The following is a 27,180-nucleotide window of genomic DNA, read 5'->3' as shown; positions in this document are numbered from 1 at the left end:
TACTTAAATTAAAAACAGGGATATCACTGCTGTCAGACACACACTCATCTTCACTAAGACTCTCGTCCATCTGCCCCTGTCTTCTCACAGTCTGTCCCTTTGACCTTTTCTTATGTTTGGCAGCAGGTATTTGTTATACTGTCTCCAGTGCTACTGCTGCCTCTTCCTCCTCCATCTCCGCTTCTTCTACCTTCTCACTCCATGTATTCCTTTCTTTTCCTGCCACAGAGACAACATGAAGAAGCTCAACAACAAAACAATGTATTTATCTGGTTCAGATCAACAACAAACTGTTAAACTAAAATTCACGTTTATTAAAACTTGAGTCCTATTTTTACAGTTTTGTGATTTTTTAAAACCAGTATTAAACATTTTCTTGCCAAGTTAATATCTGAGGAATCTACAAAGTGGTCCAACCAGAGGAGCAACGCGAGCTGCCAGTTCATGTCATGGAAGTCTCACTGCAAAGCAGCAGGTTAAAGCTGAACATGAACCACAAACAACTTACTTCATTTATTTTCATGGTCTGTTATTTCTGCGATTAACTTTTATTATGGATACAATTGAATTCAGAGAGTCAAAGAGTTTTGTATTAATCATCATTTCCCTTCAGTCACACGTGAGGCGGCTCATTCGATATGAATTACATCATTTAAATGTTCCCTGAAACATTTAGCCTAATAAAGAGTTCAAACGACATTAGATTTAGTCCACATATTCACAAGATCGGAAGAATCTGGAGATTTGTGTGGCTTGAGATGCTGTGGAGATTTCTCTTTTACAAAGAACCTGAAGGTTGCAACATTTGTAGAAACAGAACATGCACTGCTGTTCAAAAGTTTATAATCCCCTGCCACCAGCTTGATTCTGCACAGTCAGATGGCTGACATTTGTAGAAATAGAAGTACTAGTGTCTAAAATGCTCTTGAAATGTTTCTCACGATGCTGGCGATGTGAAGTTCACTTGAGCAGCTCGGTTTGTCAGGAAGAAAACGGCAGTGAAGAAGAAATAGAAAGGGTTTCTACGCTCTACTGTGGCTGTTTACAGCTCACAGGGTTAACCAGGGCTGCATCCATCTAATATGGATCTTTTTTTCTCACTTTTGCTATATTTTTTCTCCTTCCCACCTCCTCTGGTTTCTCAGCCCTCCTCTCGTTCTTCATGTCTCCCTCCCTCGCTCCTCCCTCTGCTCCTGCCTTCACTGCTAATTAGTTTCAGAGGGAGAGGAGAGAGAGGAAGAGGGGGCAAGAGGGGGGAGAAAAAGGATAGATGAGGAGGAGAGGGAGAATACGGAGCGCAGTGAAAAGAACAATTTTGAGTTCACTAAAAATTATTCTTACTGTTAATACAGATACTGCTAGAGTGAGTAGTGCTAAAAGAACTGATATGATTTGTTATTACTGGCACTGGCACTGTGACCATTGCTGTTAGTGCTACAGTAGGCCTACTCTGACTGCTAGTACTGTTTCTACTAATGGGACCATTACTGCTATTGCCACAACTGTAACTGCTAATACTTTTACTGAAGTGATACTACTTTTAATTCTTTTTACGTCTATTAGAATTACTTTTGTGACTGCTACTACTGACTCTACTGCTTCTATATTTACGCATCGTTTCCACACTCTGCGCACGTATGCGAGTTAACTGGATGGGCAAACCCTCCGTGATCTCTGATGTGTTTGTGAAACTCCTCCTTCCGTTTTTTCCCGGTCCGGAATTGGCCTTTTGTATGTTGAAGAATTTATACATTTGTGGCAGATTTTGGATAGACCAAATGCAGTGAATGCAATGCTAACTCCCTGTGGAATTAGCGAATTAGCTAAGAGGCTCTTTCAATCAATTCAGTTGCTTGACTCTGTTGATAGTCAAATTGTGTAATCGTATGATTAAAAAGAAACTAGTTCAGCTAGTTTGACATATTGTGAATTTGAGTTTTGTTATTTTACCAAAATATATGGTTAGCATAATCGAAGTTAAATAAAAGTGGGAGTTTTTATTGATATACGTTAATTTATTTGTATATATCATTATTTGTCTTTTTTTCTGTCTCTGTAATATTCCGGCACATATTCCATAAATAAAACACACAAAATGAAGTCTCCCAAATCTGCGGGGGAGTTTCTATTCATCCAGAAAGAGTTGCATTTACTTGCGTTAAACACTAAGGGGCTTACTTAGTATACTATACGGAATTAATGACACAAAACAAAATTGTGTGAAAACAAGTTATTACATAACTTTGGTGATCCTCTACCTTTTAATCTAGCGCCATCATCATGTCAAAAATATTTATTGGCCTAATACTTTAATGTATCTTCAGCTGTACATGCAGAGCTGCCAAGATCTATGACTCTTGGTCTTGTCATAAAGCAATAAGTTGATAAATGAAAAAAAAAAATTACAGAGCCACAGCCATTAACGTAAAACAAGAAAAGTAAAAAAAAGTAGAAAAACAAATCATATCAGTACTTTAAAGAAAATAAGACAGGAATCTCCTCTCAGTTAGGACTCTAATTGGACGATGAGAGGTGTCCGAGAGGCCCGCTGAGGGTGTTTGGTATGTGTGTTGGCAGCATTTATATCTGTGTGTGTGTGTGTGTGTGTGTGTGTGTGTGTCAGCATTTCGATTTTCTTGCAGCATCCCTCTCTTTTCTCTCTACTTGTGAGGAGGAGGAGGTGTCACCGCGGTTACGGTTGCCGGCGGTGACAGGACAGCAGCTGCTCTCTCTCTCTCTCTCTCTCTCTCTCTCTCTCTCTCTCTCTCTCTCTCTCTCTCTCTCTCTCTCTCCCCCCTTTTCTCTCTCTGTATCTCTCCCTCCTCATAGGTCCAGATGAACGAAACTCAGGGGAAATCATCACTATGTTTACTCCGACCCCCCTCCCAAGCCACCCACCATCTCTGTCCCATAACCCCCTGCTGCCCCGGCCACTCCAAACCCCCCCATATCTCTGTTTTCCGCCCCATGATGGTGGTTGTTAGACAGATAGACAGCTACAGCCCCCCCTGCCCCTCCACTCTCTCTTGTAAATTTGTGACCTCCGCTAGCATCCGAAGAAAAGAAGAAGGAAGAGATAGAGGGGGAAAAATGGTCGGCAATTGGCGGTGATGTGAGGAGGGAGGGGGGGGGGGGGTAAAGGCCAGACAATTGGTGGTGAGGGATGCGAGAGAGAGGGAGGGATGAAGGGGAGGGGAGAGAAAGAGGCCTTGAGAGGGCGATCAATGCGATGTTCACCTGCCGTCCACCTCCCCAATTTAAAGAGAAGGAGCGCTAACGATTTCCCCGGACGGCTCCTCCGGACTGATGGAGCCCGAGAAGAGAGGAGGCGCAGAGAAAGTAGAAAAATTAAGCTTCAGCGCAGCAATGCATATAGATGGGAGTGAGGCTATTGGAAAATTAGCTTTTATTGGTGGAATGCATGTAGTTAAAACAGAAACAAAGGAGGAAAATAGCTTTTAATATGTGTGGGTGAGAGGAGAAGTGGATGCAAAATGAGGTTTTTAACGCAGGAATGCATACAGATTGGAGAAAAATTACTGGACAATTGGTAAAATGCATACAGAGAGAATTTTGGATTTAATGCAAGAATGTATGTAAGACAAAAAGAGTAGAAAATAAGATTTTAGTGTTAAACTGAATATAAATTGGACCTGGACTGCTGGAGAATGAATGCACATAGTTAAGAAGAAATAAGATTTACTGTAATTAACCCAAAGCATTCATTTATGCATTACAAAAAAGGAAAGCTGGAAAATATTTTCAAAATGGTTGACAATTAGTTTGCAAAAAAAGCAGTAAAAACTTTGCCTAATAAGGCAGCTAGAAATGTAGCCTTTATTCTTGAAATTCAAAAGCAACAGATACATATTTTCAGTATTTTCAGTGAAATGTAGAACAAAGCATCAGAAGATTATTAATTATCTTCAATCAATTTCATCATTGAAATTTTATTTATATCGCCCAATATCAGAAAATACAAATTTGCCTTAGGGGGCTTTAAAATCTGTACCGCACCCTCTGTCCTTAGACCCATACAGTGGACAAGTAAATACTCCCCAGAAGAAACCCTGTTAATGGAAAACAAAATGGAAGAAACCTTAGGGAGAGCAACTGAAGAGGGATCCATCTGCAAGGTAGGAAAGACTTGCAATAGATGTCGTGTGTACACAATAAACAACATACCACGGCAACAGGCACAGCCACGAGTCATGATCCAGATGCAAAAATTAAATGTTGCAATCTGCAAGATGTGAGACAAAAAGCGATGATGCCGTTGATGCCAAGTTAGTAACATGAATGTATGTGACATGAATGCAAACAGATAGAGATGGAGAAGAGGATTGAGGAGAGAGGTGTAAGTCCCCCGGCAGTCTAAGCCTATAGCAGCATAACTACGGGCTGGTTCAAGGCAAGCCTGAGCCAGCCCTAACTATAAGCTTTATCAAAGAGGAAAGTCTTTAGTCTGCTCTTAAATCACCGTGACTTTTGACCAACCACTTGATAAATTGATATACAAATCTTAAGAGCAATGTGTGACTTTAATATCTAGGTTCTGGGTCACGGCCATCTAAAACCTTAAAGTATAGTATGGCTGCCATTCTTCTAGACTTGGCCAGACTTTCAAAAAAATTGTGGCAGGTAATTGGATGAACCACCAGTCGATCACGGTCTGTAATGGGCTAACTTCAACCAATCAGAACCATATGCATGTGCAAACTCTTGCCGAAGCCAGTCAGGAGAAGAGCGAAACCATCTTTTCCATCAAGAAAAGCCTTTAATACTTAAATACTCTCCAGTTCTGATATAACTGATGATATTGCAGCATCTATGCTAACCTCTTTGTTGTTTTAAATGAACACACCTAAACTACGCCCGTAGCTGTCAGTAGCTTATCGCAGGACGCTGATTGGATTGGATTGCAAATACATTGCTTGAAGTCTGACAATATGGATTTTGATATCGGGATGTCGTAACAATCCAGCTGCTGATCGTGAATTGTGGATAACTTTCCTCACGTGGGTCCTAATGATGCATTTATGATGCAGCATAACAATCTCCAAAACTGTCCAATCAACAAATTACCTTTCAGTCTGTATAACTTAATGTTTCTCGTTTGTAAAAAAGTCATTGTGAAAGGGAACCGAAACAATGTATTTATTTGTTCCATTGGTCCGGACCAAATGAACCAAATTACGGTTGTAAAAGCCCCCTGATTCTCATCTGACTTGACATAAGATCTCAAACAAGCATGTTTCTAAAAGCCTAAGTCAGTTTTTTAACAGCCACCTGCCTGCCAGTCATCTTGATATAAATACAGTTTAATGTCTCATGGTCTTTATTCGTGTACGTCGATATATAATTCAGTACAGTGTTAGTCTGTAAGTCTCAGTCCGTACTCTTCTACTGTGTTAGATGTCAATATGTCTGTGTAGAAATGTCAGCAGACTAATTCCTAGGCATCTATTGGACCTGGTGGACTCAGTGATTCTGAATTTGAATTGACTGTATGTCATTGTCATAATATCAAAGCTTTAATAAGACACAGTGATATGTGTCCACCCCTCCTCCTCCTCCTCCTCCTCCTCCTTGCTCTGCCTTTGACACATGTAAGTATTCATGTTCCAGCTCTCCTGCCCTGGCCTGTCAGCCCTGTCAATATGATTATTCCTCTCTCTAATTGCAGTCAGAAGGAGAATGAGGAAGGACGATGAGGTGGAGAAAAAGAAGGAGGAGAGGAAGGTGATAATTGTCGCTGGAGAGGAGGGCGAGATTCGCCCTACGTCAATATGGCCGACGTAGTTACAGTGGCGAGGAGAAAGGATCTGCACATGATAGGAGTGTCGTTAATGTGGTGGAAGTGAGGAGATGAGGAGATCTTTCAGAGCTGCTTCACATCCACAGACAGTTTTGTACAATCAGCCACTGGGAGCAGCATCAATGGTGGAAAGATATAGTTGGCAGTATTTCACCTGTTCTACTGGTTCCATATCAATATCATCAAAATCATCTGTCATTAAAAAAGGAAACTATAGTATGTTATCCTATTTTATATTTTAGTTGTAGTAGTCTTAGTCTGACTGCTGAAACTCTGAGAGCCGGTCTAAATAATGTTGCTATCCTATAATCTTCACGTGGGGCTTAGATATTGGTGTTTGCTGTGGCATTGGGGGCTGTACGGTCCATGTAACGCTGTGTTTTGATTGTTTATATTTTGGTTTGGGTCCGGGGCGGCAAAGGCAAGGGAAGGACGCGTGTTTTTGTTTCGTCCACTGCGCCGACACAGCACTGCTTTGCTGAGAGGGGATCGTGCGGCGGCTCTTCTCCCGAAGAAGCATCCTCCTGCCAACAGTGAGGAAGAGGCGAGGGTGCGAGTTGTTTTCTCATTTCTGCCACTTTGGATTTAATCAAAACAAACTATCAAAACATGCAGGGATCATAGATGTATTATACAACCCCTGAGACTACCCGAGTCAGACAGCTGTACTTCTTCTCCCTCTGTACCAGTGACGTGCGGTGAGGTTCATGGCTGGGGAGGCACGATTTACAAATATATGAACCCAACTGAGTAGCTTATTCACCAATTTCTTGGCAGCATGGACATTGACTACTGGTTATGTTTCTCATCTCATATTAGCATTCTTTATACACACACAGGTCCATATTTGGCCAAAAAAGAATGTTACATTTATAGCGGCTCAGAGGTATTTGCTCTGCACCCTCCATAGCGTTTTTAGTCTGAGGCTTTGATTAATTTTAATACAGACTGCACTATTAACAAAATAATATTTGATTTAAGGTAAAAATGTTGTTTTTAATATAAATATTCGATTGTTTTCTCTTAGTCAGATCCCATTTTCAATACAATTGTGGTCTTACCTTTACTTGTAAAATCGTCCATTTTTGTCCGTCAGTCGGAGAAACAAACTAAACTAAACGGTGCTACAGTGCACGTGACTCTGATGTTAGCTAGCAGTAGCTTGTTGGTGTTACCGTCTCTAGTAGAAGAACCGCAGCAACGCGAACCAGTGGGCTCACGTGCGCCCTCTTCAGTACGGCAGAGTACTGTTGTCACATCAGCAAGACTAAATATGTTACACATATACATTACATACATTAACTGGACTATGGAAAGTCAGGACGCATAATAAATGAGTCTGTAAACATTATATTGCGACATACAAAGAGATAGCAACAGCCACGTGCCAAATGCATGCGCTCAACCTAGTTTGCGAGGGATTGCGCAATCCGAGGGGAGGCTCAGCTCGTCGCTGCCTCAGCTCGCATCTCTCCTGTATGTAACAGAGGAAACTAAAATTCAGCGATTTTCACTATAGAAATTATCACAATTATTGGAATCATACAGAAAATGCATTTATAGCATAGACCATTTATATTCTATTTTATTGTTATTTTTTACTTTTCATGATGAAAAGTCCCTGCTCTGTACTGAGAGCAGACTGGAGCTACAGTGACTCACTATCACCTCTAGAGGAACAAGTGGTATTACAGACTGCACGGAGTGCAGCTAGCTGTTAGCATGCTAACTTCAGCAGATATCTCTGCAACACAACACAGAGACGTCTTAGACAAAACACCAACACTGTTACATCTTCACAATCTGTTGATACGTAATTTTTTTTGACATTTTAAATTTAAACTCTAGCATATCTTATACAACACACCCTTCAAGTAAGCCTTGTAAGAGTTGTTTTGTTCACATTTTTCTGTTTTATAATACATGTTTGCAGCTCATGTATAACCGATGTGGTAACATCACATGGAAACTTGCAACCTTTTTAATTTATTGAATATTTGACTGTTATGTTTCTGCAATGACACAATTGTTTTTAAAATGTTAAAATTTAATTTTCAAAAAAAAATGTAAGTGTATTTTTCAGTACCTTTATAATGATCAGAATTGAGACCGGAAACACTCATAAGGATTGTGACTTGACTTGAAACAAATAGCTTTTTTATGTACTTACTTGTAAAGTTAAAGAGCTACACTGTGCTTCTTAAAAAAAGAGAACATTTTGACCTCAAAAGGCTGAAAGATCTGAGTTTAAACTACATTGTTTTACTGGAGACCATTTTCCCTTCCAAAGTTTTTGGATTGATTTTCAACCTTCCAGGCACAGACAGAAGACCATTCGATACAAAAAATGTGAAAATTGCTTTGCTCTGTTAGTACAATACAAGTCCTAACAGTATGTTCAGATCAGCAACTTCAACCACTCTTAGACTCAGGCTTAGCCCGGCTACTTGAAACCTAAAAGACATTTGGGATCACAGTTAAAGGGTGAAAGTAATTTAAGCATTATGTAACCAGTGTAGACAGCTGTATAATAAAAAAAAGAAAGTGTATTGATAAGTCAGAACTTTTATATCCTAGTCAATTCCACAAAACCCAGTATATGATGTTCAAGTTTCAGCCATACTAGGGTCTTTAAGAACGACAATGACAAATTGTCTGTCAGTTGATCCCATACTAAAATCTCTCCACAACTATTGGATAGATTGCCATGAAACATTGTACAGACATTTATGGTCGAATCATCCTGACTTTGATGACCTCTGACTTTACCAGCTCCATAAGCAGGTTGACATTGTTGGTTCAGAGTGACAACTTGACAGATATAGGATGGATGGATGGATATAATTAACATGTTACATTAACATATCATTTTTGGATTATTCTCTCTGTACATTGCACATATTCTTTATACTTAATACTGTGACCCTTTACATACTCTGTCCTTTTCATTTCAAACACTGTTTCTGCCTTTATTCGATAATACAGCCAAGGCCGAAGACAGACAGGAAAGGGAGAGAAAGAGGGGACTACATGCAGCATGGTGCTGGACCAGAACCCGGGACGCCCCGGCAAGGACTCTGCCCAAGTATATAAGGTTTTCTCCTTATGTTGGACCTTTTCTTAAGGTATCCCTAAGTTAGGTTGCACGATTGCACAAATGACCTTGGTAACCTAAATAAGGAAAACAACTTAAGGTACCTCTGATTATATCTTAACCACAACATGGTCGAGGTTATGGCGATAAATAGAAAAAGAGAACCCAATGGATACAGGTAACAATGAGCAATTGATTTTACATTTAAGATTTGACCGGCAGTCTACAGATGGATCACTCTACTCTAAAAGCGGTGCTTTTCCATCCCCTTTGAAATTAATGATTGCTCTACGGTTTCATGCTACAGGATCTTTCCAGTCAGTAATAGGCGAGGTATTTCATGTCCACAGGTCAATGGTGTGTTGCGTCATTCCCTTTACCTGTCTACACAGTAAAGTTCCCGTGGAGTAAAGTAAGACTTAAGTGTCATACTTAAGGAGAAAAGGTGTTTTGTGCAAAAGGCCACAGCATGTTAGCATTGTGATTGATGTAATCCCCACTGTGCTTAAGTAAAGCCTCACAGAAATTCTGGCATGAAGACTATTAGTCTTCATAATCAATTCTTGAATAATTATTTTACTATGTGCACATCCTAGTACAGTTAACTTGTCTGACTCTCTGATCTTGTGTTTCTTGTTCTCAGTTCTCAGCTCTTTAGCTGGTGAGTACACTGTTATTATTACTGATGGATAAAAAAGATGACCTGAGTTGTAATACAGCAGAATTACCCTTTAATGTCGGTCTGAAAGCAGCCTCATAGTTGTGTATTTGTTGTGTTGTGTTTAGTTTGTGGTTGTGTGCCAGTTAGCTGTTAGTTCTCAGGCCAGCTCTGTGTCTGATGATGTGTTTGCTGCTGACCTTTAAACAACTCTGTCCCATCATCCTCCTCTTACAGAGGCCTGCAGGGAGCGAGCACACACATCCACACACACACACACACACACACACACACACACACACACACACACACACACACACACACACACACACACACACACACTCACACACACACACACACACACACACACACACACACACATACAGAGAGAGAAAGGATAGACAATCCTGCAAACACACACGCATGCATGTAAATAGGCTTCTGGCATGGGAATACACACTGTATACATGTGAGAATGAGCCCACACACACACACACACACTGCAAACACACACATATATGAACACACACACAGAAACATCACTGTCTGAGGTTTGGTGGTAATGAGGCCTGTCATCCTTCCACACAGCCTCTCTCCCTCCCTCTTTCTCTTTCTTTCTTTCTTTCTTTTTTCATTGATCCAGTAACAGATCCCCAATATAACAACTTGCAGTCGCTGTGGGAGCCTCCCCTCTTTCCTCTCCTCCTCCTCCTCCTCCTCCTCCTCGACACGCATCCCTCCGGACCATTTAAAAAACCTACCACCACTTTCTCTCTCTCCTCCTCCTCTCTGTCTCTTTCTCTCTGTGTCTCTCTATCGCTTCCTATTTCTCTCTTTCGTCCTCCGAAACACTCTCCTCTTGCCCTCCGTCTCGGGCTCTCTGCTGGCTCGTCGGGTTCAGACAGTCTTGTTATATCGGCTGACAAACGGAGAGAGGGGTTTCTCTTTCGCAGCGTGCTGAGGAGAGGTGGTGGATGTTTAAGGTGATAGTTTGTCCGTCCTGTGAAAAAATAAAACAACAGCAGACAGAAAATATAGACTCAGCTGAGATGTTTCAAACAGGACAGAAGATCAGAAAATGACATTTCTCTCAGATTATGTGCCGCTGTTTACATTTTACATCCTTATATGCTCATCTAAAATAACCGTCAACTCTTTAGTGTTAAAGGCGGAAAAAAAAGTGTAGAGTTTTATAAATGACATACGTCATAAATCACATCTGCACTCTCATATAATTTCCCACGATATGCTAGATTTGAAACTGAGACTGAGACAAAAAACTATCTTCTTTAAAAAGCTAAGCATAAGCAACTTTTACGATGTGTAATGCATCTTAAATTTAAAGTACTGTATATACAGATTTAGAAAACAAAACCAAGGAGAAATTACCTGCGTTAGTTGACAAAGGAAATCTCCCTAAAAAAGTAACACTGACTTCATAACTTTTAAATCCACAAGAAACAAGGTGGTCAAAGTAATGCGTGCTACTTTACCATGTCGAGCAATGTGGGTTTAATGCTTGGAAACAAATTTAGTTTGGTCAACCTTAAACTTCAGATACAAAGCTCTGTTAAGTTGTTTAACATTAAGAACACTACAGACTTTACAGAGATCGCAAATGGTGAAGCTTTCTTTCAGGATACGGTACACAACTTAATTTCCATTCTGTTACATTCACATGCCAAATATGTCTTTAATATAGACACAGCTTTAAAAAAAGACACGCATCTACTCTTGCAGAACCATTAACTAAACTCAAGAACGTATAGCAACAGAAAGGTTCCCTGATCACTGGAAAACAGCACTGATTACCAACATTTTCAAGTCAGGTGCAGCTAACACGTCACAGGCTAATCTCAATACTTCCAATATTCTTTAAAGTCCTACAAAAGGTTGTTGCACAACAAGTTATTACATACTTGGAGGATAATAATTGTTTGCACCCAAATTGAGATCAGACCCCAATAATTTAACTGAACTAACTAATTGCCATTTGCTTGAAAATATCAAAAGCGTTTTAGATAGGGGGAGTGTAGGCTTTCTAGACTTAAAAAAAAAAAGCATTTGATACTTTCAATCATTACATCGTGCCATCTAAATTAACAACATTTATTTCTCTTCCCAAGCAAAAACATGGTTTAATTCTTATTTTCAACAGGTCATTTTTGATCTGAATGCATTGAAAGTAAGCACAGGAATCAGTCCTTGGACCTTAGTTGTTTCGCTTATATATCATTACCATCTCTCAGTGTTGCACAGGTCCTGGGATACAAATGTATGCTGACGATACTGTTTTATTTGTGGCGGAACAAAACACCTACTATTGCTGCAGCCAAACTAACAGGCTGCTTGGGCAAAGTGACACACTGGCCTCACAAGCCAGACAGTGCTTACCATTCAATGCATGTCTTTTTTGGAAATAAATAAATGTGTAAAATATGAACATAACACCAAGAAAATTGCAATTACAAACAAACGAAGAACTTGAAGACGAAACTTTAAAATAAGAAAAAGAATATTAAAAATAAAATAATTATTAAAATAATTACAAGAGGCACAAATCAATGATTGTATTGGTTGTTTTATTTTTTATTATCTTTTTCACAACATTTTGAAACCTGATCTGAACAAAGAGAAAAACACATTACTGAAGGTTTTTAACACAAATTGTTTCCTTTTCCATCCATTGTGAACAAAACTGTTACAACTAACAATGTTTAGCTGCTGGTCACCTTTAGCTGTTTTGAAATAAACAGAAGTGAAAATCCTGATTATTTTCTTAATTTGTGGAGATCTGACGTTTCAGAGGAGCGAGCTGACGACGGTGATATATTTCATTGTTTTATGTCGACTTCCTGTCTTCCTCCAGAGATTTATGCTCCGCTCTGACCTTTGTGTTCGGAGATATTTTCCTCCCCTGTGTGTGTGTGTGTGTGTGTGTGTGTGTGTGTGTGTGTGTGTGTGTGTGTGTGTGCGTGTGTGCGTGTGTGCGTGTGTGCGTGTGTGTGTGTGTGTGTGTGTGTGTGTGTGTGCGTGTGCGTGAAGGTGTGTGTGTGTATCTGTTTATCTGTTTGTATCTGTGTGTGTGTGTGTGTGTGTGTGTGTGTGTGTGTGTGTGTGTGTGTGTGTGTGTGTGTGTGTGTGTGTTGTAGAACAGGGGAAAACAAATCACCCGCTGTAGTTCTCATTAGCAGCAGTTTTGTGTCAGCTCTGAGAGATCAGCTGTCAGCTCTCAGCCTTCCTCTGCAGCTTCACCTTTTACCAACGATAATTACACCGTTTAACACCAACGCTTCTCAAACAGCAGCCTGGTTGAAATGCAAAACACAAAAAGGGTCTCTGTGTTGGACAGGACAAAGTTGGAGTCTGAATGAAAAGGGAGTTTCGATTGTTTTCGCACCCAGCCAGCAGGTTTGTAACCCTGCGTAACACAGAGTAATAAAGGCTCCGGCCACATCGCGATTCAGTTGTGCTAAGGTTCAGTTATGGCTCCGTTGTGCTTCAAATGCCCCGTGGAAATGTTTCAGAAGCATATTGCTAATGTAGTTTATATTTGTCTTATCCACATTTATAGCTGCTATCAAAAGATGCTCTGTTGATCGGGGAAACAAAACTTTCACCACCCTTTTGGCGGCCACAGTTTTCGCTCTAGGAGCTGAAATTTAGCACGTCAAGTGTGTGTGTGTGTGTGTTTTAGCTCATGCCAATTGGCAAAAAGGGGGTTTGGAAGTGAGAGTGGCTTATAACAAAAAGGCGCAGAACTGATTCACGTACCAGGACCAAACTCATGAACCGTTTGTCGAAGCCTCTTGTGGGAGGCATCCTTGCTCTCAGTCATTGAAGTTGTTATTGTGAATTTGTCCCAAATAGGCAACATGTTTTCAGCTTGTTGTGGTTAGGGTTAGATGCTTTGTGGCTGCACGTCATCACGTCATGGTATTTTGGTTTGTTAAAATGGTCTCTGTGTCCAATCAGGCAATTATAGAGTCATGAATTCTTGCCGTGACCCGCCGAGAAAAAGTCAAAACGTTGGTACTCGACCAATCATTGCTTGCCGTCTCTCATGACCTGCCTTACGCTATCATCAAGGGACCGACTTCTGGGAACAATTTTAAAACAATCGTCTTTGTGTCGGGACATCGTGAGGTATCTCAAATGTGGCGTTGGTTATCGTCCACTATGATACACTGCACGGGATAAAACTATCAAGCGTCACCCATTTTTGTTGGGTCAAACTATTATTGGGCTAATGTTGTGTCGTCTGAGCCTGGCTGTAACTCAATTTAATGACTGCGCTACCTCACATCGTGAATGTCTTGTCTACTCGAGATGGCGCCGTGGTGTGTTGGTGCAATGTTTCTTGTATGCACTAATCACTAAGGCAAATTCCATGTAAGTAAAATAATACAACTATAATAATACAACTTAGTGTGATTCTGAATAGTGTCTATATAATATACATTTAAACTGGTAAAATGTATGAATATATTTACCAAAACTAACTGGATCAAATGTATACAATGTACCAAAAACGTGAACCTTGGTTCGGACTTTCAGGTGTGAAAAGGCCCTTACCAAGTTGACGAGCATCATTTGAATGCTGCATTAAACTAGTACATACACAACGGAAATATAACAGATCACAGAAACACAAAAATAACAGAAAATCTGTATCAGATTGTTTTGCAACAGCATATTGTTTATTGTAGAAAACACACCTGTTGGCACTCTTCTTCTGTTGTTACTATAAATAATGAAAACAGAACTCCTGATATGTTTGTTAAAGAGGTTTTAAAATGCTACATTAACTTCAGTGATGTGAGGAATATCAGTCATAACTTTTCTAGATTATTTTGCTACAGTGACACAACAATCACAATAATAAGAAAAATAACAAAAGATATAACATTAAAAGTCAGAATAAGTTCACTGACCTGGTGACAGCAATAACACACAAAGAACAGCATTTACAATCATCATTGAGAGAACAGCTACAGTATAAGTACAGTATTAATAACCACCTACACTTTCATAACATTTTCCTTCCTGTGCAATTTGTGCTGTAGTTTTTGCAAACATGATATGGTGCATAATGTGTCAGGAAGAGAAGATCTCCATTAAATCAAAACATGAAAAAGGAAATCTTCATTTTCACTGATGGAAATTAAAAAAGAGCTTGCTATAGAATTGTGTTTTTGCATATGTTTGTTCACAGTAATTGAAATGAATATATTTGTATTAGATGCATAGAAACACCATCCACAAAATATGCAAGTATGCTAACGTATAAAACTTGAACCACAGTGAATCTGATGAGCCACTCCTCTCCGCATACAGGGGGTCACTATCAGCTGAAAACCTCATATCTCTTCTTTTGGTATTTATATTACATGCTTATATAGCAGCGGTGCTTTAACACGGAGTACATCATAAATGAAGACTTGTGAACGGATCGAAAAAATCCACATTGGAGAACATAAAATAAATGCAGGAGCAAAATGTTTTTTGTACTTTTTCAATCAGTGATATGTTTTTTAAATGACATCACCCTAAAAGCAAGCCTTAAGGTTTATGAATCCTTTTAAAACCGTTTGGTTAAAAAATAAATCTAGTTTAAAACCTGACATTTTTGCAACAATCCTGAACAATTTGCCATTTTGGAGATATAAGGTTTTTAGCTGACAGTAGAGAATAGTGTGACATGCAAATGTTTGTATATTCATTAGATGAATTTAACTTTGTGTCTATTCATCTCTATATGATCTTCAAACTCAGGTTTTTTATAAGTGGGATGTTTTTAATTTACCACAGATTAAAATTTCTTTGACTCGTGTTTCCTGTTCCTGTCAGAAAGTTGATATAAATCGTCCCTCCCTTCACAGACATGATGTTTGACATCACTGTGTGATACGTTATAACGAAGGGGAAATATCTATAACTTATATTATCTCTGTAAGCATTAGCAAGCCTATTGTTAGCTTCGTACAATTATATTTCAACAGGCTAACATTTAGCATGTAACATTAAGCCTGTTCAACATGTCACTGTTAGCATGTTACTGTTATTTATGTTAGATGGCTCATGAGGTTCAATAATGAGGGTTGAACCTCATTATGTTTAGGGTACCAACCAAAATGCCTCCAAAGCACTGAGTGCCAAATATTGAGAAATTGGCATTAAATGCTTATTCAGATTATTCGGGTTTTTTTAGGTTCTTTGATCAAATGTTTCAAATCATAATTTCTGATGCATAGCTTGTTAGTGTTAGCACGTTAACATGCAAATTGTCAATATGTGAATTTGGACTTCTGATTGATCACCAGTTCATAATAATTGTTGCTGTTGTCTACCAGCCCTCCACCTCCACCACAAAGGGCTCTTTGACGGGGATCCTGCCGCTGTTGACGATCACACACTCGGTGTACGGCAGGTTCCTGTCGTTGGTGTCCTGGAGCTCGATGGTGTGAACCACTGACTGCCAGAGGAGACGGAGCAGAAGCAGGTTAGAAACACATTCAGGAGGTTTAATGTAGGAGATCATCTGTAACAGGCAGCGTGGGTTATTTCTCCATCACTGCACAGAACCAAGTGCATTGTTCTGTTGATATTTTGAAGAAATACAATATTACATCTTTGTTCTGGTCCTCTTTATCATCGAGATAAACCTTTCTTACAACACATTAGTGATGTGTTTCACTTCAATTTCATCAATTCTGATGCTGCTTAGCAATTCTGGTTGTTATCCAAGAAGTAATAATGGAAAAAGTATTCAGTATCCTTTACGTAAGTAAAAGTACAAATACCACACTGTTCAAATACACTACAATTTAAATTTTAAATAAAATTAAGTAAAAATAGTGTAAGTATTATCAGCAAAATGTACTTGTGTCCATGTGTTTTATTATTATATATGATATTACTGCTGCATTAATGTTGTATTTTACTGCTGTAGATGTTTATGGTTGGGCTCATTTTACCTCCTTTATATCCTGTCTGGTAGTCTAATGTACAGAAATGCATCATATTCTATAAGATCATCATGTTTGTAGCTTTGTGTTCAGTGAGAACCACATATCTCTAAAAAGTAAGTATCTAACCATCTTTCCTTAAAAGCCACATGCAGCAGATCTATGAAAGTGTCTGAGGGTCCACTCACCATCCCGTCGAGGATTTTGCCAAAAACAACATGTTTCCCGTCCAGCCACGGGGCTTTGGCAGCCAGGACGAAGAACTGAGACCCATTGGTGTCCTGACCGGCGTTCGCCATACTCACCTGGTACATGAACACACACACACACACACACACACACACACACACACACACACACACACACACACACACACACACACACACATACACACACACACACACATACACACACAATTCTCCAAGTTATACATCATATCATCATCATTTTGACAATTTCTGTTCAGGTTTCAGTCACCAAGCCAATCCTCCCATCCAGAAAAAGTAGAATCCACATAGAAAGATTTAGTGACATGTTATTCCCAAACACTGAGGTCAAAAACAGAACTGTGAGCTCACCCAGCCTGTTCCCAAATGCTTCAGTTTAAAGTTTTCATCAGCAAAGGTTGTTCCGTAGATGCTGTGACCTGGATAGAATAAAGTTTGGTCACTTTCAGGTGGTGACCAATGTTGCATGAAAATCTAAAATCTCTAAAAACTGTACAATACTGGCTCCTTGGTCTTTGTGACGTTAACATGCGTACAAACTGCTGCGCTGATTTATGGCACAAATGGGCCCTTTAATACCTACTAATGAGCTTGACCGCACTGTGTGTGAAACAGGGTGTGTACTGTATATACATGTAGTTGTATGTTGGTGAATAAATATGTGTTAGAAACACGCTGAGCATATGAATGTACAGTAGAGAAGTGGATCATCTTGCAGGAGTTTCTGGGGATGTTTTGATGCTTTATTTTGTATCGCTAACGGAAGAAAGTGAGGGTTTGATATTTAAATGTACAATATGTATATTCTGCCACTAGGGGTCTCTCAATCAAAACAAAATACAAAGTTTGGTGGCTTTATGAAGCAGCATGGGGTCATGGGAGTTGTTGCCTTTTCCACCATTGCTGTCATTGCAGTCCGCTTCTCCCGGTTAGGATTCCTTCATTGTTCATCGTTAAGGAGGTTATAATCGGGGATCAAATAAACGTTATCCGCAGAGGTCTCCTCCTCTCCAAATTAAACGCTCTAGGTAATTAAAACCAGTAAGAAATACTGTATAAAGCAGTTTCACATTTAAAATCTGTATCTTTTTAAACGCAGCTCAGCGGACCACTGATGTCCAGGAGGGTCTGCAAGCCGAGCCACTAATGTTTGCTCATCTTGTTTCTCTGATAAGGTAAGATCCAGACATTCAGCAGGATTTTACCTGGAACCAATTTATCCGCAGAGGTCTCCTCCTCTCAAAAACAAACGGACATGGTGATTGAAAACACAAAATAAAGCAGCTTCACGTTAAAAATCAGTCTTTCCCCGACCTAGAATGGAGGGGCTGCAAGCTAACTGCTAACAATTTCATGCTAACTGCTTGCTCTGCTTATTTACAACTCAACACAATATATAACATATGTCTGGTCATTGTTAGACATTTTAATGTGGAAAGGTTACATATTATATCTATAAAAGATCTATTTTCGTCACTTTGAGTCTCACCTCCAGTTCCATCTCCAGCTGTGAAGTCTCCTCCCTGGATCATGAAGTCCTTGATGACTCTGTGGAACTTTGTCCCTTTGTAGCCGTAACCTTTCTGCAGAGACACACAGGAACTTACTGTCTGCACGGACACATTCAAACACAATGACCCCGTACATTCACAGTAAGAGGACACCTGTACCAAATCACAGCACACACCAGACCCAACAACTAAATATTTAATATGTAGTTATATATAAATACACTTAATAAAAAAAAATGTATTTAAATAATAATAATTTGAATATATTTATAAAATGGCACCTGATCTGCAACATTGACTTGAGATATGAAAAGTGAAGCACAGTATGGCTTAACGTTATGATAAAGTTTCCTTTTAAAATACTTACCTCCTGACAAGAGATATTTCATACAGTTTAGAATTAAATACATTTGCTGCATAAAATGAAAAGTTAAGAACAAGTCTAAAAGAATATGCAATATGAACATAGATAAATAGAATGAAAAATATGCTAAATGGAACATATGAAACAGCTGTAAAAGCTACATGTACGTGTGTGTGTGTGTGTGTGTGTGTGTGTGTGAGTGTGTGTGTGTGTGTGTGTGTGTGTGTGTGTGTGTGTGTGTGTGTGTGCGTGTATACACTATCAGCCTACCTCTCCGGTTGCTAAGGCGACAAAGTTATTGACCGTGAGTGGGACGACCTCCCCAAAAAGGCCAATGACGATCCTCCCCACCTCGTGACCCGCCACTGTGATGTCAAAAAACACCTGGACACACACACACAAACACACACACAAACACACAAAGGCTGTCAATCAATCAGAGTTGTGAAGTGACATTTACAGTTTTTGTACATTTTATTCATTTAATCTACTCTCAGACATTTAAAAAGAAATATTGAATATTTAAAACTTTAACTTTTGATACAATTAACTGTAAATGATGCAGTGGTGGAAAGCACTGAAGCGATGTACTTTAGTAATATTTTGAGGAATTTTCTGCTACATTATTCCTCTACTCCAGTACATCTCAGATTTCAAAATTCTCAAATGTATTTGATAATTTCATTAACTAGTAACATTTTAGAGTCAGATTATTAAAATATAATAATCAACAAATAAATTGTGTTATTATTATATCATTAAAACCTTTATTGAACCCCAAACTCGCAAGCTACCCAGCATTATCTAAAGTTCTTTCTACTTTTATTTTTGGTACTTTAAGTACTTTTACCTAAGTTACATTTTGAATGAAGGACTTTTACTTGTAACAAAGTATTTAGTAGTAGTAGTAAAGCATTTCTACACTGTAGTATTACAGGATTTTGTCATTTGGATTCGGCGACACTCTGTTTCACAACATGGGATCTGAAGTAGTTTAAAGTACTTTGAGAACACACACACACACACATACACACACACACACACACACACACACACACACACACATACACACACACACACACACACACACACACACACACACATACACACACACACACACACACACACACACATACACACACTCACACACACACACACACACACACACACACACACACACACACACACAGAACAGATTCAATACATGTCCATCACAACTCATCAAGTGGGACAAATGTTCTCCAGTATATAACACACTTTATTCCCCAGACCTTCAGCCTTCACTGTGTTTGGAGAAGAAAGAATGGTGTATTAGAGAAGAGTTGTTTCATTTTGATGGACTAGTAGAAGGGAAATGTTTACTCAAGAGATCACACTTTTAAACTTTTATGTTATGGGATTTTAGTATAAGAGCTGTAATCAATATATGGATATGACTCTAAATAACACATTTAGTTCAAATACTTAGTAGTTGATCTGACTGAAAGTTTGACTGATAGACTTTTACTCAAGAACACTCTACTTTTTACAACAGGAGTGTGAGCTCTTATTTTCTAATGTTCTCTGTTTAATTAACACCCTTTCACAATAAAAGCACGAGTTGACAAGCCAGTGTTAAATCATAATATTATATGATTTTATATGAAACCATGGTGCATTAAAATACTTATTAAAATACACTATAGTAAACATATACTGTATGTGTGTGTGTGTGTGTGTGTGTGTGTGTGTGTGTGTGTGTGTGTGTGTGTGTGTGTGTGTGTGTGTGTGTGTGAACGACCTGCAGGCAAACGCACTGCGCATTAAGAGTCATCTGAATGGACACGTGTACAGTTCAGAGTGTGTGTGTGTGTGTGTGTGTGTGTGTGTGTGTGTGTGTGTGTGTGTGTTGTGCGTGTGTGTGTGTGTGTGTGTGTGTGTGCGTGTGTTCGGTGAGATAAGTGTCTGTTCCGGTGCAGGCCTCCCCCCGCTGAGTGCTGCTACGATGTCTCTCAATTTCTGTTTGTATGTGAGTGTGAGTGTGTGTGTGTGTGTGTGTGTGTGTGTGTGTGTGTGTGTGTGTGTGTGTGTGTGTGTGTGTGTGCTCGTCCTGTATGCTAGTCATTATCCACGCTCCGGAGAGAAGGCGCCGTTGGCTCACGGAGAGGAGAAAATACGCATTTTTTTGTATTAATGCAAATACACGCGGGAAATGCAGTCTATGGGGAAATCTCATCACCCACCTTCTCGGTGACTTTCGGTCCTGTCCGTGAAGCTGCGCCGGACACCGACTGCAGACAGGCGGCAGAGAGAAAGAGCAGAGCGGGTAGCATCGTCCGGAGCTCCATCTTTAAACGCGTTGACAGGGCCCTGCTCCTGGGAGACACGGAGAGGGGGAGAAGAACAAGAAGAAGGGGAAATCACAGCGAGTCACAGCTGGGAGGTTGGCCGGGAAACAGCGCTCCAAACTCGGCTACATCATCAGAGCACTTCCCCTTGTGGGCTGGACCTGCATCTAAGTCCCGCCCACAGAGGAGAGGAGAGGAGAGGAGAGGAGAGGAGAGAGGAGAGGAGAGGAGAGGAGAGAGGAGAGAGGAGAGGAGAGGAGAAAATCAAGGCGGAATGAGACAAGGAGAGGAGAATAGAGGAGACAAGGAGAGGAGACAAGACAATCAAAGGAGAGGAGAAAGGAGATTAAAGGACAGGAGAGGAGACAATCAAAGGAGATGACATGAAGAGAGGAGAGAAAACAAGGAGAGAAGAGGAGACAAGTAGAATGGAACGAGGAGTGGAGAGGATTAAAGGGAAAGGAGGTGATGAGGAGATAATCATATTGTCATAATGACGCAGAAATGCATTAAGAAATTTAAAAATAAAAGATACAGATATTAATTGGTTTGGGGCAAACAATTTGATAATTTTCATTATAAATACATACATTTAAAAATAAATGAAAAAATAAATAAATACATCTAAAAGTTAATTAACATGCAAGGGAAATTAATACACAGGGAAATAAAAAGAAGAAGCAAATTAAATATCAATTTGTCACATTGTATTATTAATTAATGCATACATTTATTTTTTATATTATTTTTGGTACATTTAATGTTCATGTTTCTTCCTCCATACAAAAAATGCACTAACATGAAAGCAAACATTTTTAAACCTGCAACACCCTCAAAACAAACAAAAATGCCTTAAGTCAACTATCCCTTTACTCAAATAAAGGTTAGCAGTCCTGTTTGTGTCGACCTTTAACATCCTGAGCTGATAGAAACCACAACATCAGAGTGTTGGATCATTTGTAGTAACTAGCAGAATGTCACACCTGTCAGCCTGCACACACCTTAGACATCATACAAGTACATATCATACATACAGCAGCAGCACATACTGAGGCTGTACATGTATGAGTGCAACACACAACATTCAGCTGTTATTATCACAGAAGTCAAATCCAAAAACATCTAGAACAAGTATTTCAATAAATAAATATGCAATTTTGCAACTGCATTTACGTGAGCATCTACCACAGCACCCCCTGTCTGCTGGAGGAGCCCGCACCTCTAAACTCAAACCGATCGTTTCAAATTCAGTCTTTAACACATCCTTTATTCTAACTTTCACTGATCACATGTAAACTTGGACAGACTCATTTTCCCTCCTTTAGATCAACCGATCTTGGAAAATGGTTCATGGCAGCAGGAAGTATCGATGCCTTCACCTTGAAGAAGTCAGAAACACCGCTTCACTAAAAGCACTGATTGATCTGTGCAAAACAAAAGAAAGAAATAATGAAGACAACGTGCAAACTAACTGCATCATAATTATTGTTGAAAATGAAATGAATCAAAAAGAAACAAATAATATTACATATTTCAAGGAATTTATTAGGAAATGACATTAATTATTAAGTGTTATCATTTAATCTAAATGCTGTTAGAAAGTGCTCTCATGCTGCTGTGGAGACTGATGGTTAAAAAACTGTTTCATACATTAGTACAAAGAGTATTTTTTAAATCCTAATGTTACTTTTAATATATGAAAAATCAATATGTTATAAAATGTCAAATCAAAACTTAAAATTATCCCGCAGCTCTGTGCATTTAAATGTTTTCTTCCTGATCGACAAACAAATGCATTTTCCAGCATGCAAAGATCAATAATGAGCTACAGCAGTTAGTTTTTAACAATAAACAGAGGGATAATGAAGTCCATACAGACGTATGTTACAGCTTTAAAACACTTTACTGCATTAAAAAACACCTCCGCTCTGCCCGGCTTCAGCTGCAGGAAATAAAGCTGAAAAAGAGAATATAAGTCCCTGCTGAATACATGTCTATAGAGATGAATTATAATAGTCAGCCTGCTGTGACCTTATCACACACACACACACACACACACACACACACACACACACACACACACACACACACACACACACACACACACACAAATGGTTATCGGTCTCCTGTCAAAGCGGCCCGTCCATTCGTCTTTTCTTCCCGCCATCCGGCGAATTAATTAAGCAGAAATGTAAACGTTTTAATTGAATGTCAAAGCAGGACCTTAACAACATGCTCCTATGTAAATGAAAGTGACACAGCGCTAAACCTCTATATTTATAAATGTATATATATCTATATATATAGATATATTACAGGGGGATGGGCATGTCTTCCTGTGTGTGTGTGTGTGTGTGTGTGTGTGTGTGTGTGTGTGTGTGTGTGTGTGTGTGTGTATAAATTAACAGGGGACATGCAAACGTTTTAATTGAATTACCATCAGTTGTGTGCTAACCAACCCTCATGGATTTAAACCAACACAGCCTCATTTAGTGGAAATGAACCCTTTCCACTTTAAATTGTCCCTTAAAGTCTCCACCAGTGGTATATGGTTGTTTAAATCACAAGTATATTAAAATATATGGTTTTAAAAAGCATGATTGTGTGTTTTCTTCCACTTTTTCAACATTTATTTGCAGGTGGAAATTAGCTAATAGCTAAATCTGTCATAAATCACCTCTTCTCATTTTGACATTAATGTTTTATGTGCATGGTCCTTGTCTAATAAAGATTCATAATAAATAAAATATATTCAAGTGTCGACGTGAACTGACGTAAACAAGCTAACAGCATCAGAAAACATTCATAACTAGAAGGGCACTATCAAATGCACTTGCAATGTTAAGGAAAGTGAAAAATAATTAGTGTATCAGCCCTGTGACTATTATTTATTTTATATGTTATATATTCTTTCCTTTTTTTATTAACTTCTGTGCTATTTTATGTCTTTTATTTAAAAAAATACTTTTTTATTTAATATTTTACTTGGGTGTTTTTCTACTAATGTAGTGCCCGTTCCGAGTGGTGAGCGGGCCGATTGTTTGGCCCCCAGAAGTGCTGCCTGCAGTGTTCTTGAGAAGCGCTCATCGCTTGTTGACTCCAGAGAAGTGCAGAAAAGTTTGGTTGTAATGTTAGTACATCCAGCATCCAGCAGCAAAAGTGAACTGCAATCAATGAGCCTGTAAAGGGCTCACTGAGGATGACATGCTCGACCCCAGCAACCCTGCTGCTGCACAGAGCCCCGTTTGCTTGTTTATTCAAAGTTTATTAATATTGAAAGTGTAGCGTGTATAGATATGGATGAATGGGTCTCAAGATATGTGAAGGACATACAGACAGACACACAGAGATTCCTTGCTTTATAGTTACATAGTTACATACATAATTAATGAGCATTGTTGGATTGAACCTGAGATCTAAGAATTTCATTGGAAACGACAAATCCCTAATTTTTGTGCATACAACAATATAGGCTAGACTTGAAACACTTGCACCCATTGTTTTGTAAACCTGCACGCTGGTAGTGAATGGATACGCATCAGGACGTTATGAAGCTGAACTTCTCCTATTTCCGAGCGCCAAAACCCAACGGTCAACGTTTCAGAAAAGCAGCACTTTCATCACACTTGCTACCCGGGTGGAGACGTCCCACCATGACGTCTTCTCTCTCTGTCTGTGTAGGCATCGCATGAAGAGCACACAATGCCAGTGTGTGTTGCACTTAAGAGTCCATGGTCATCTGAGGCTGTAGCCACAGCAGCGCTTTGAGCTAAATGCTAACATCAGCCTGCTAGCAATGACAACGCTAACATGCTAATCTTTACCATGTTCATCAATTTAGTTTTGCATGTTAGCATGCTAACATTAGCTAATTAGCATTCAACACAGAGTAGGCTACAGCCGGGCTGATGAGAACGTCATTAGTTTTGCAGGCGTATTGGACAAATTGATATTTTGGCCGGATAATGGCGCTAGGTGAAAAATTAGAGGATCACCAAAGTTATTACAATTGTATCCTGAGGGGAACATGACATTTAGTGGGAATCCATCCAACAGTTGTGGACATTTTTGATTTGAACTAAAGTTGATGAACGGACCAACTTGGATAGATCCACACAGCTAACATGGATACAATTAATAAGACAACTATTTAAAAAAAAGAAATACTGTTTACGTCTGTTTAATGTTTTTATTCAGATGTAACCACACGTATCAATGATGGCTCAATTCAGGGATCACTTTATGTCACTAATCTTCTCTCACCAGCCGCAGCAGAGACATTGGTATTGTATGTGTGTGTGTGTGTGTGTGTGTGTGTGTGTGTGTGTGTGTGTGTGTGTGTGGTGTGTGTGTGTGTGTGTGTGTGTGTGTGTGTGTGTGTGTGTGTGTGTGTGTGTCATCATGGCAAAATGTGTTTCTGGACACACCTATTGTAGCAGGAACTACCACAGAGGCTGTTTTGAGTAATTTGCCAAGTGTTTATGTTTTTGGACAGATGTTGTCACAGCAATAGTGTTGCAACTGTGTAAAATGTAGTCATAAAACTTTACAAATGTACAAATCACTCATCGTCACATTCTCTTGAAGAAGAAGACGCTCTCTTGGAAGACAACGGACGGTGCGTAACGTACGTTAAATGCATCCCCACGCATGGATGACCACAGCGGGAACAGACAGCATTGTGTTTATTAGACAACTAAACACGTACGTTGATAGGTTTGTTTTACTACTAACATATTATTTATTTCAGGAACCTAAATAAACAGTAAGTGGCACGAAATATTATGATATTTACACTACATTTCTCAAATGAGGTTATGAGGCTTTCTGGGTAGCCGAGCACCGTGTAGCTCCCTGTATTTTAAACTCTCCCTCCATGTTCATGTTGACTATGACCAGCAGCTCTGCGGTGATCTCACATGCAAGAATTCACTGCTTTACTAAATGAACTCTTGTTAATATTGTGTTTTTTCTTTTCCTGCAGCTGTCTAAATAATTAGCTTTTGTTGTAGAAAATGATGAATTTGGGCAGTTAATTTATTGATCGGCCGGCTCCTCCGATGTGCTTTGCTTTAGAAAGCCATTAATCAATGGATGAAAACACCTAATTCTCCTCCTGCTCTGCTTTTTCCTTTTTTCTTTGCTTTCTGTCGAGAGCGGCCCCAATATGTAGAAGAACTGTAATTATGGACTAATGATGATGATGATGAAGTGCAAATATAATAGTTTGTGTACATTTAGAACAAGTAGGTCCATACTTTAAAAAAATCCTTTTATCAGTTTAAAAATAACAGCAATAAACAGCTCAAATGTAGCAGTTAATATAATAAAAAAACAAAGATTACAGATCAAAAGTGTCACATCAACTTAATAATAAGAAAACATGGGAAAAGGGTTGAAAAATTAATATTTATGTTACCTAATAATATAGCTTTTCTTGTTTGAATTGTCTATAAATTCATTTAATGTCATTTTAATAATCAAGTCAGACCAGTTTAATGAAAGTTTACCTTCTCACAAGACTTTAATGTCTCATTCTTACTATTTCACTTCAACCAAATATCTTTTTTTTGTTGAGCAAATATTTAATGTTTAATTTAAATTTCTCTGATCAGTGCGTGTAGCAAAATGATGTATGCTATGCTATGTTACAATGTCGATCAAAATAAACATAAGAAACCTGAAATCATCCCTTGAATCTTGAGAGTAATTCCTGGTGTCTTTATATTTCATGTATTTCTTTTTTTAATGGCTACAAAACATTCATATAAAGGAAACTGACATTTAAAGATGGATCTGTTTCTGTGACGACAGAATGATCATTTCATGCTTCATGACCATAAACAGTGACACTGTTATATGTTGAAACTGAGTTTGGAAATGGAACGAGACAACTTCCAAACATTATACTCAGGCATTTTGATTTCCAATTAGTGTTTTACTGTATCTCTGTTCTTGTGAGCAGATTTACTTATTTCATCCAGAATCTCTTTTTCCGGAGCATCTGAGAGAAGCTCAATATCTTAATACGATGTAATTCTTGCGATTTGTCTGGAAGGACAAAAACTACATGTTAATGTACTTCAATAAGTGTCTTGAATGCAAAAGCAATGTGTAGGAATATACATTTTTATTTGCGCTAGTGATATGGCTCTTTGGTCAAGACTTACTTTATGATCACTAGAAAACAAAACATGAGATATATTTCCTCTC

The 27,180-nt window shown here is 38.9% G+C and overlaps 1 protein-coding gene across 1 annotated transcript; it reads right to left on the bottom strand.

Annotated features, from left to right (window-relative positions):
• Nucleotides 1–14,243: 14,243 nt before the first annotated feature.
• ppic (peptidylprolyl isomerase C) lies at nt 14,244–21,108 on the bottom strand. The gene is made up of 6 exons (XM_029440401.1): nt 20,863–21,108; nt 18,911–19,024; nt 18,255–18,348; nt 17,117–17,184; nt 16,727–16,843; nt 14,244–16,045 (listed from the first exon to the last, which is right to left on the bottom strand). The coding sequence occupies exons 1-6, from the start codon at nt 20,965–20,967 to the stop codon at nt 15,917–15,919; spliced, it is 627 nt and encodes a 208-aa protein (XP_029296261.1). The 5' UTR covers nt 20,968–21,108; the 3' UTR covers nt 14,244–15,916.
• Between the last annotated feature and the right edge of the window lie 6,072 nt (nt 21,109–27,180).

Source organism: Cottoperca gobio, chromosome 9 (assembly GCF_900634415.1).
Source record: "Cottoperca gobio chromosome 9, fCotGob3.1, whole genome shotgun sequence".
Lineage (NCBI taxonomy): Eukaryota > Metazoa > Chordata > Actinopteri > Perciformes > Bovichtidae > Cottoperca > Cottoperca gobio.
Note: the sequence above shows the minus strand (reverse complement) of the source record. Positions and strands in the feature narration are given on the sequence as shown.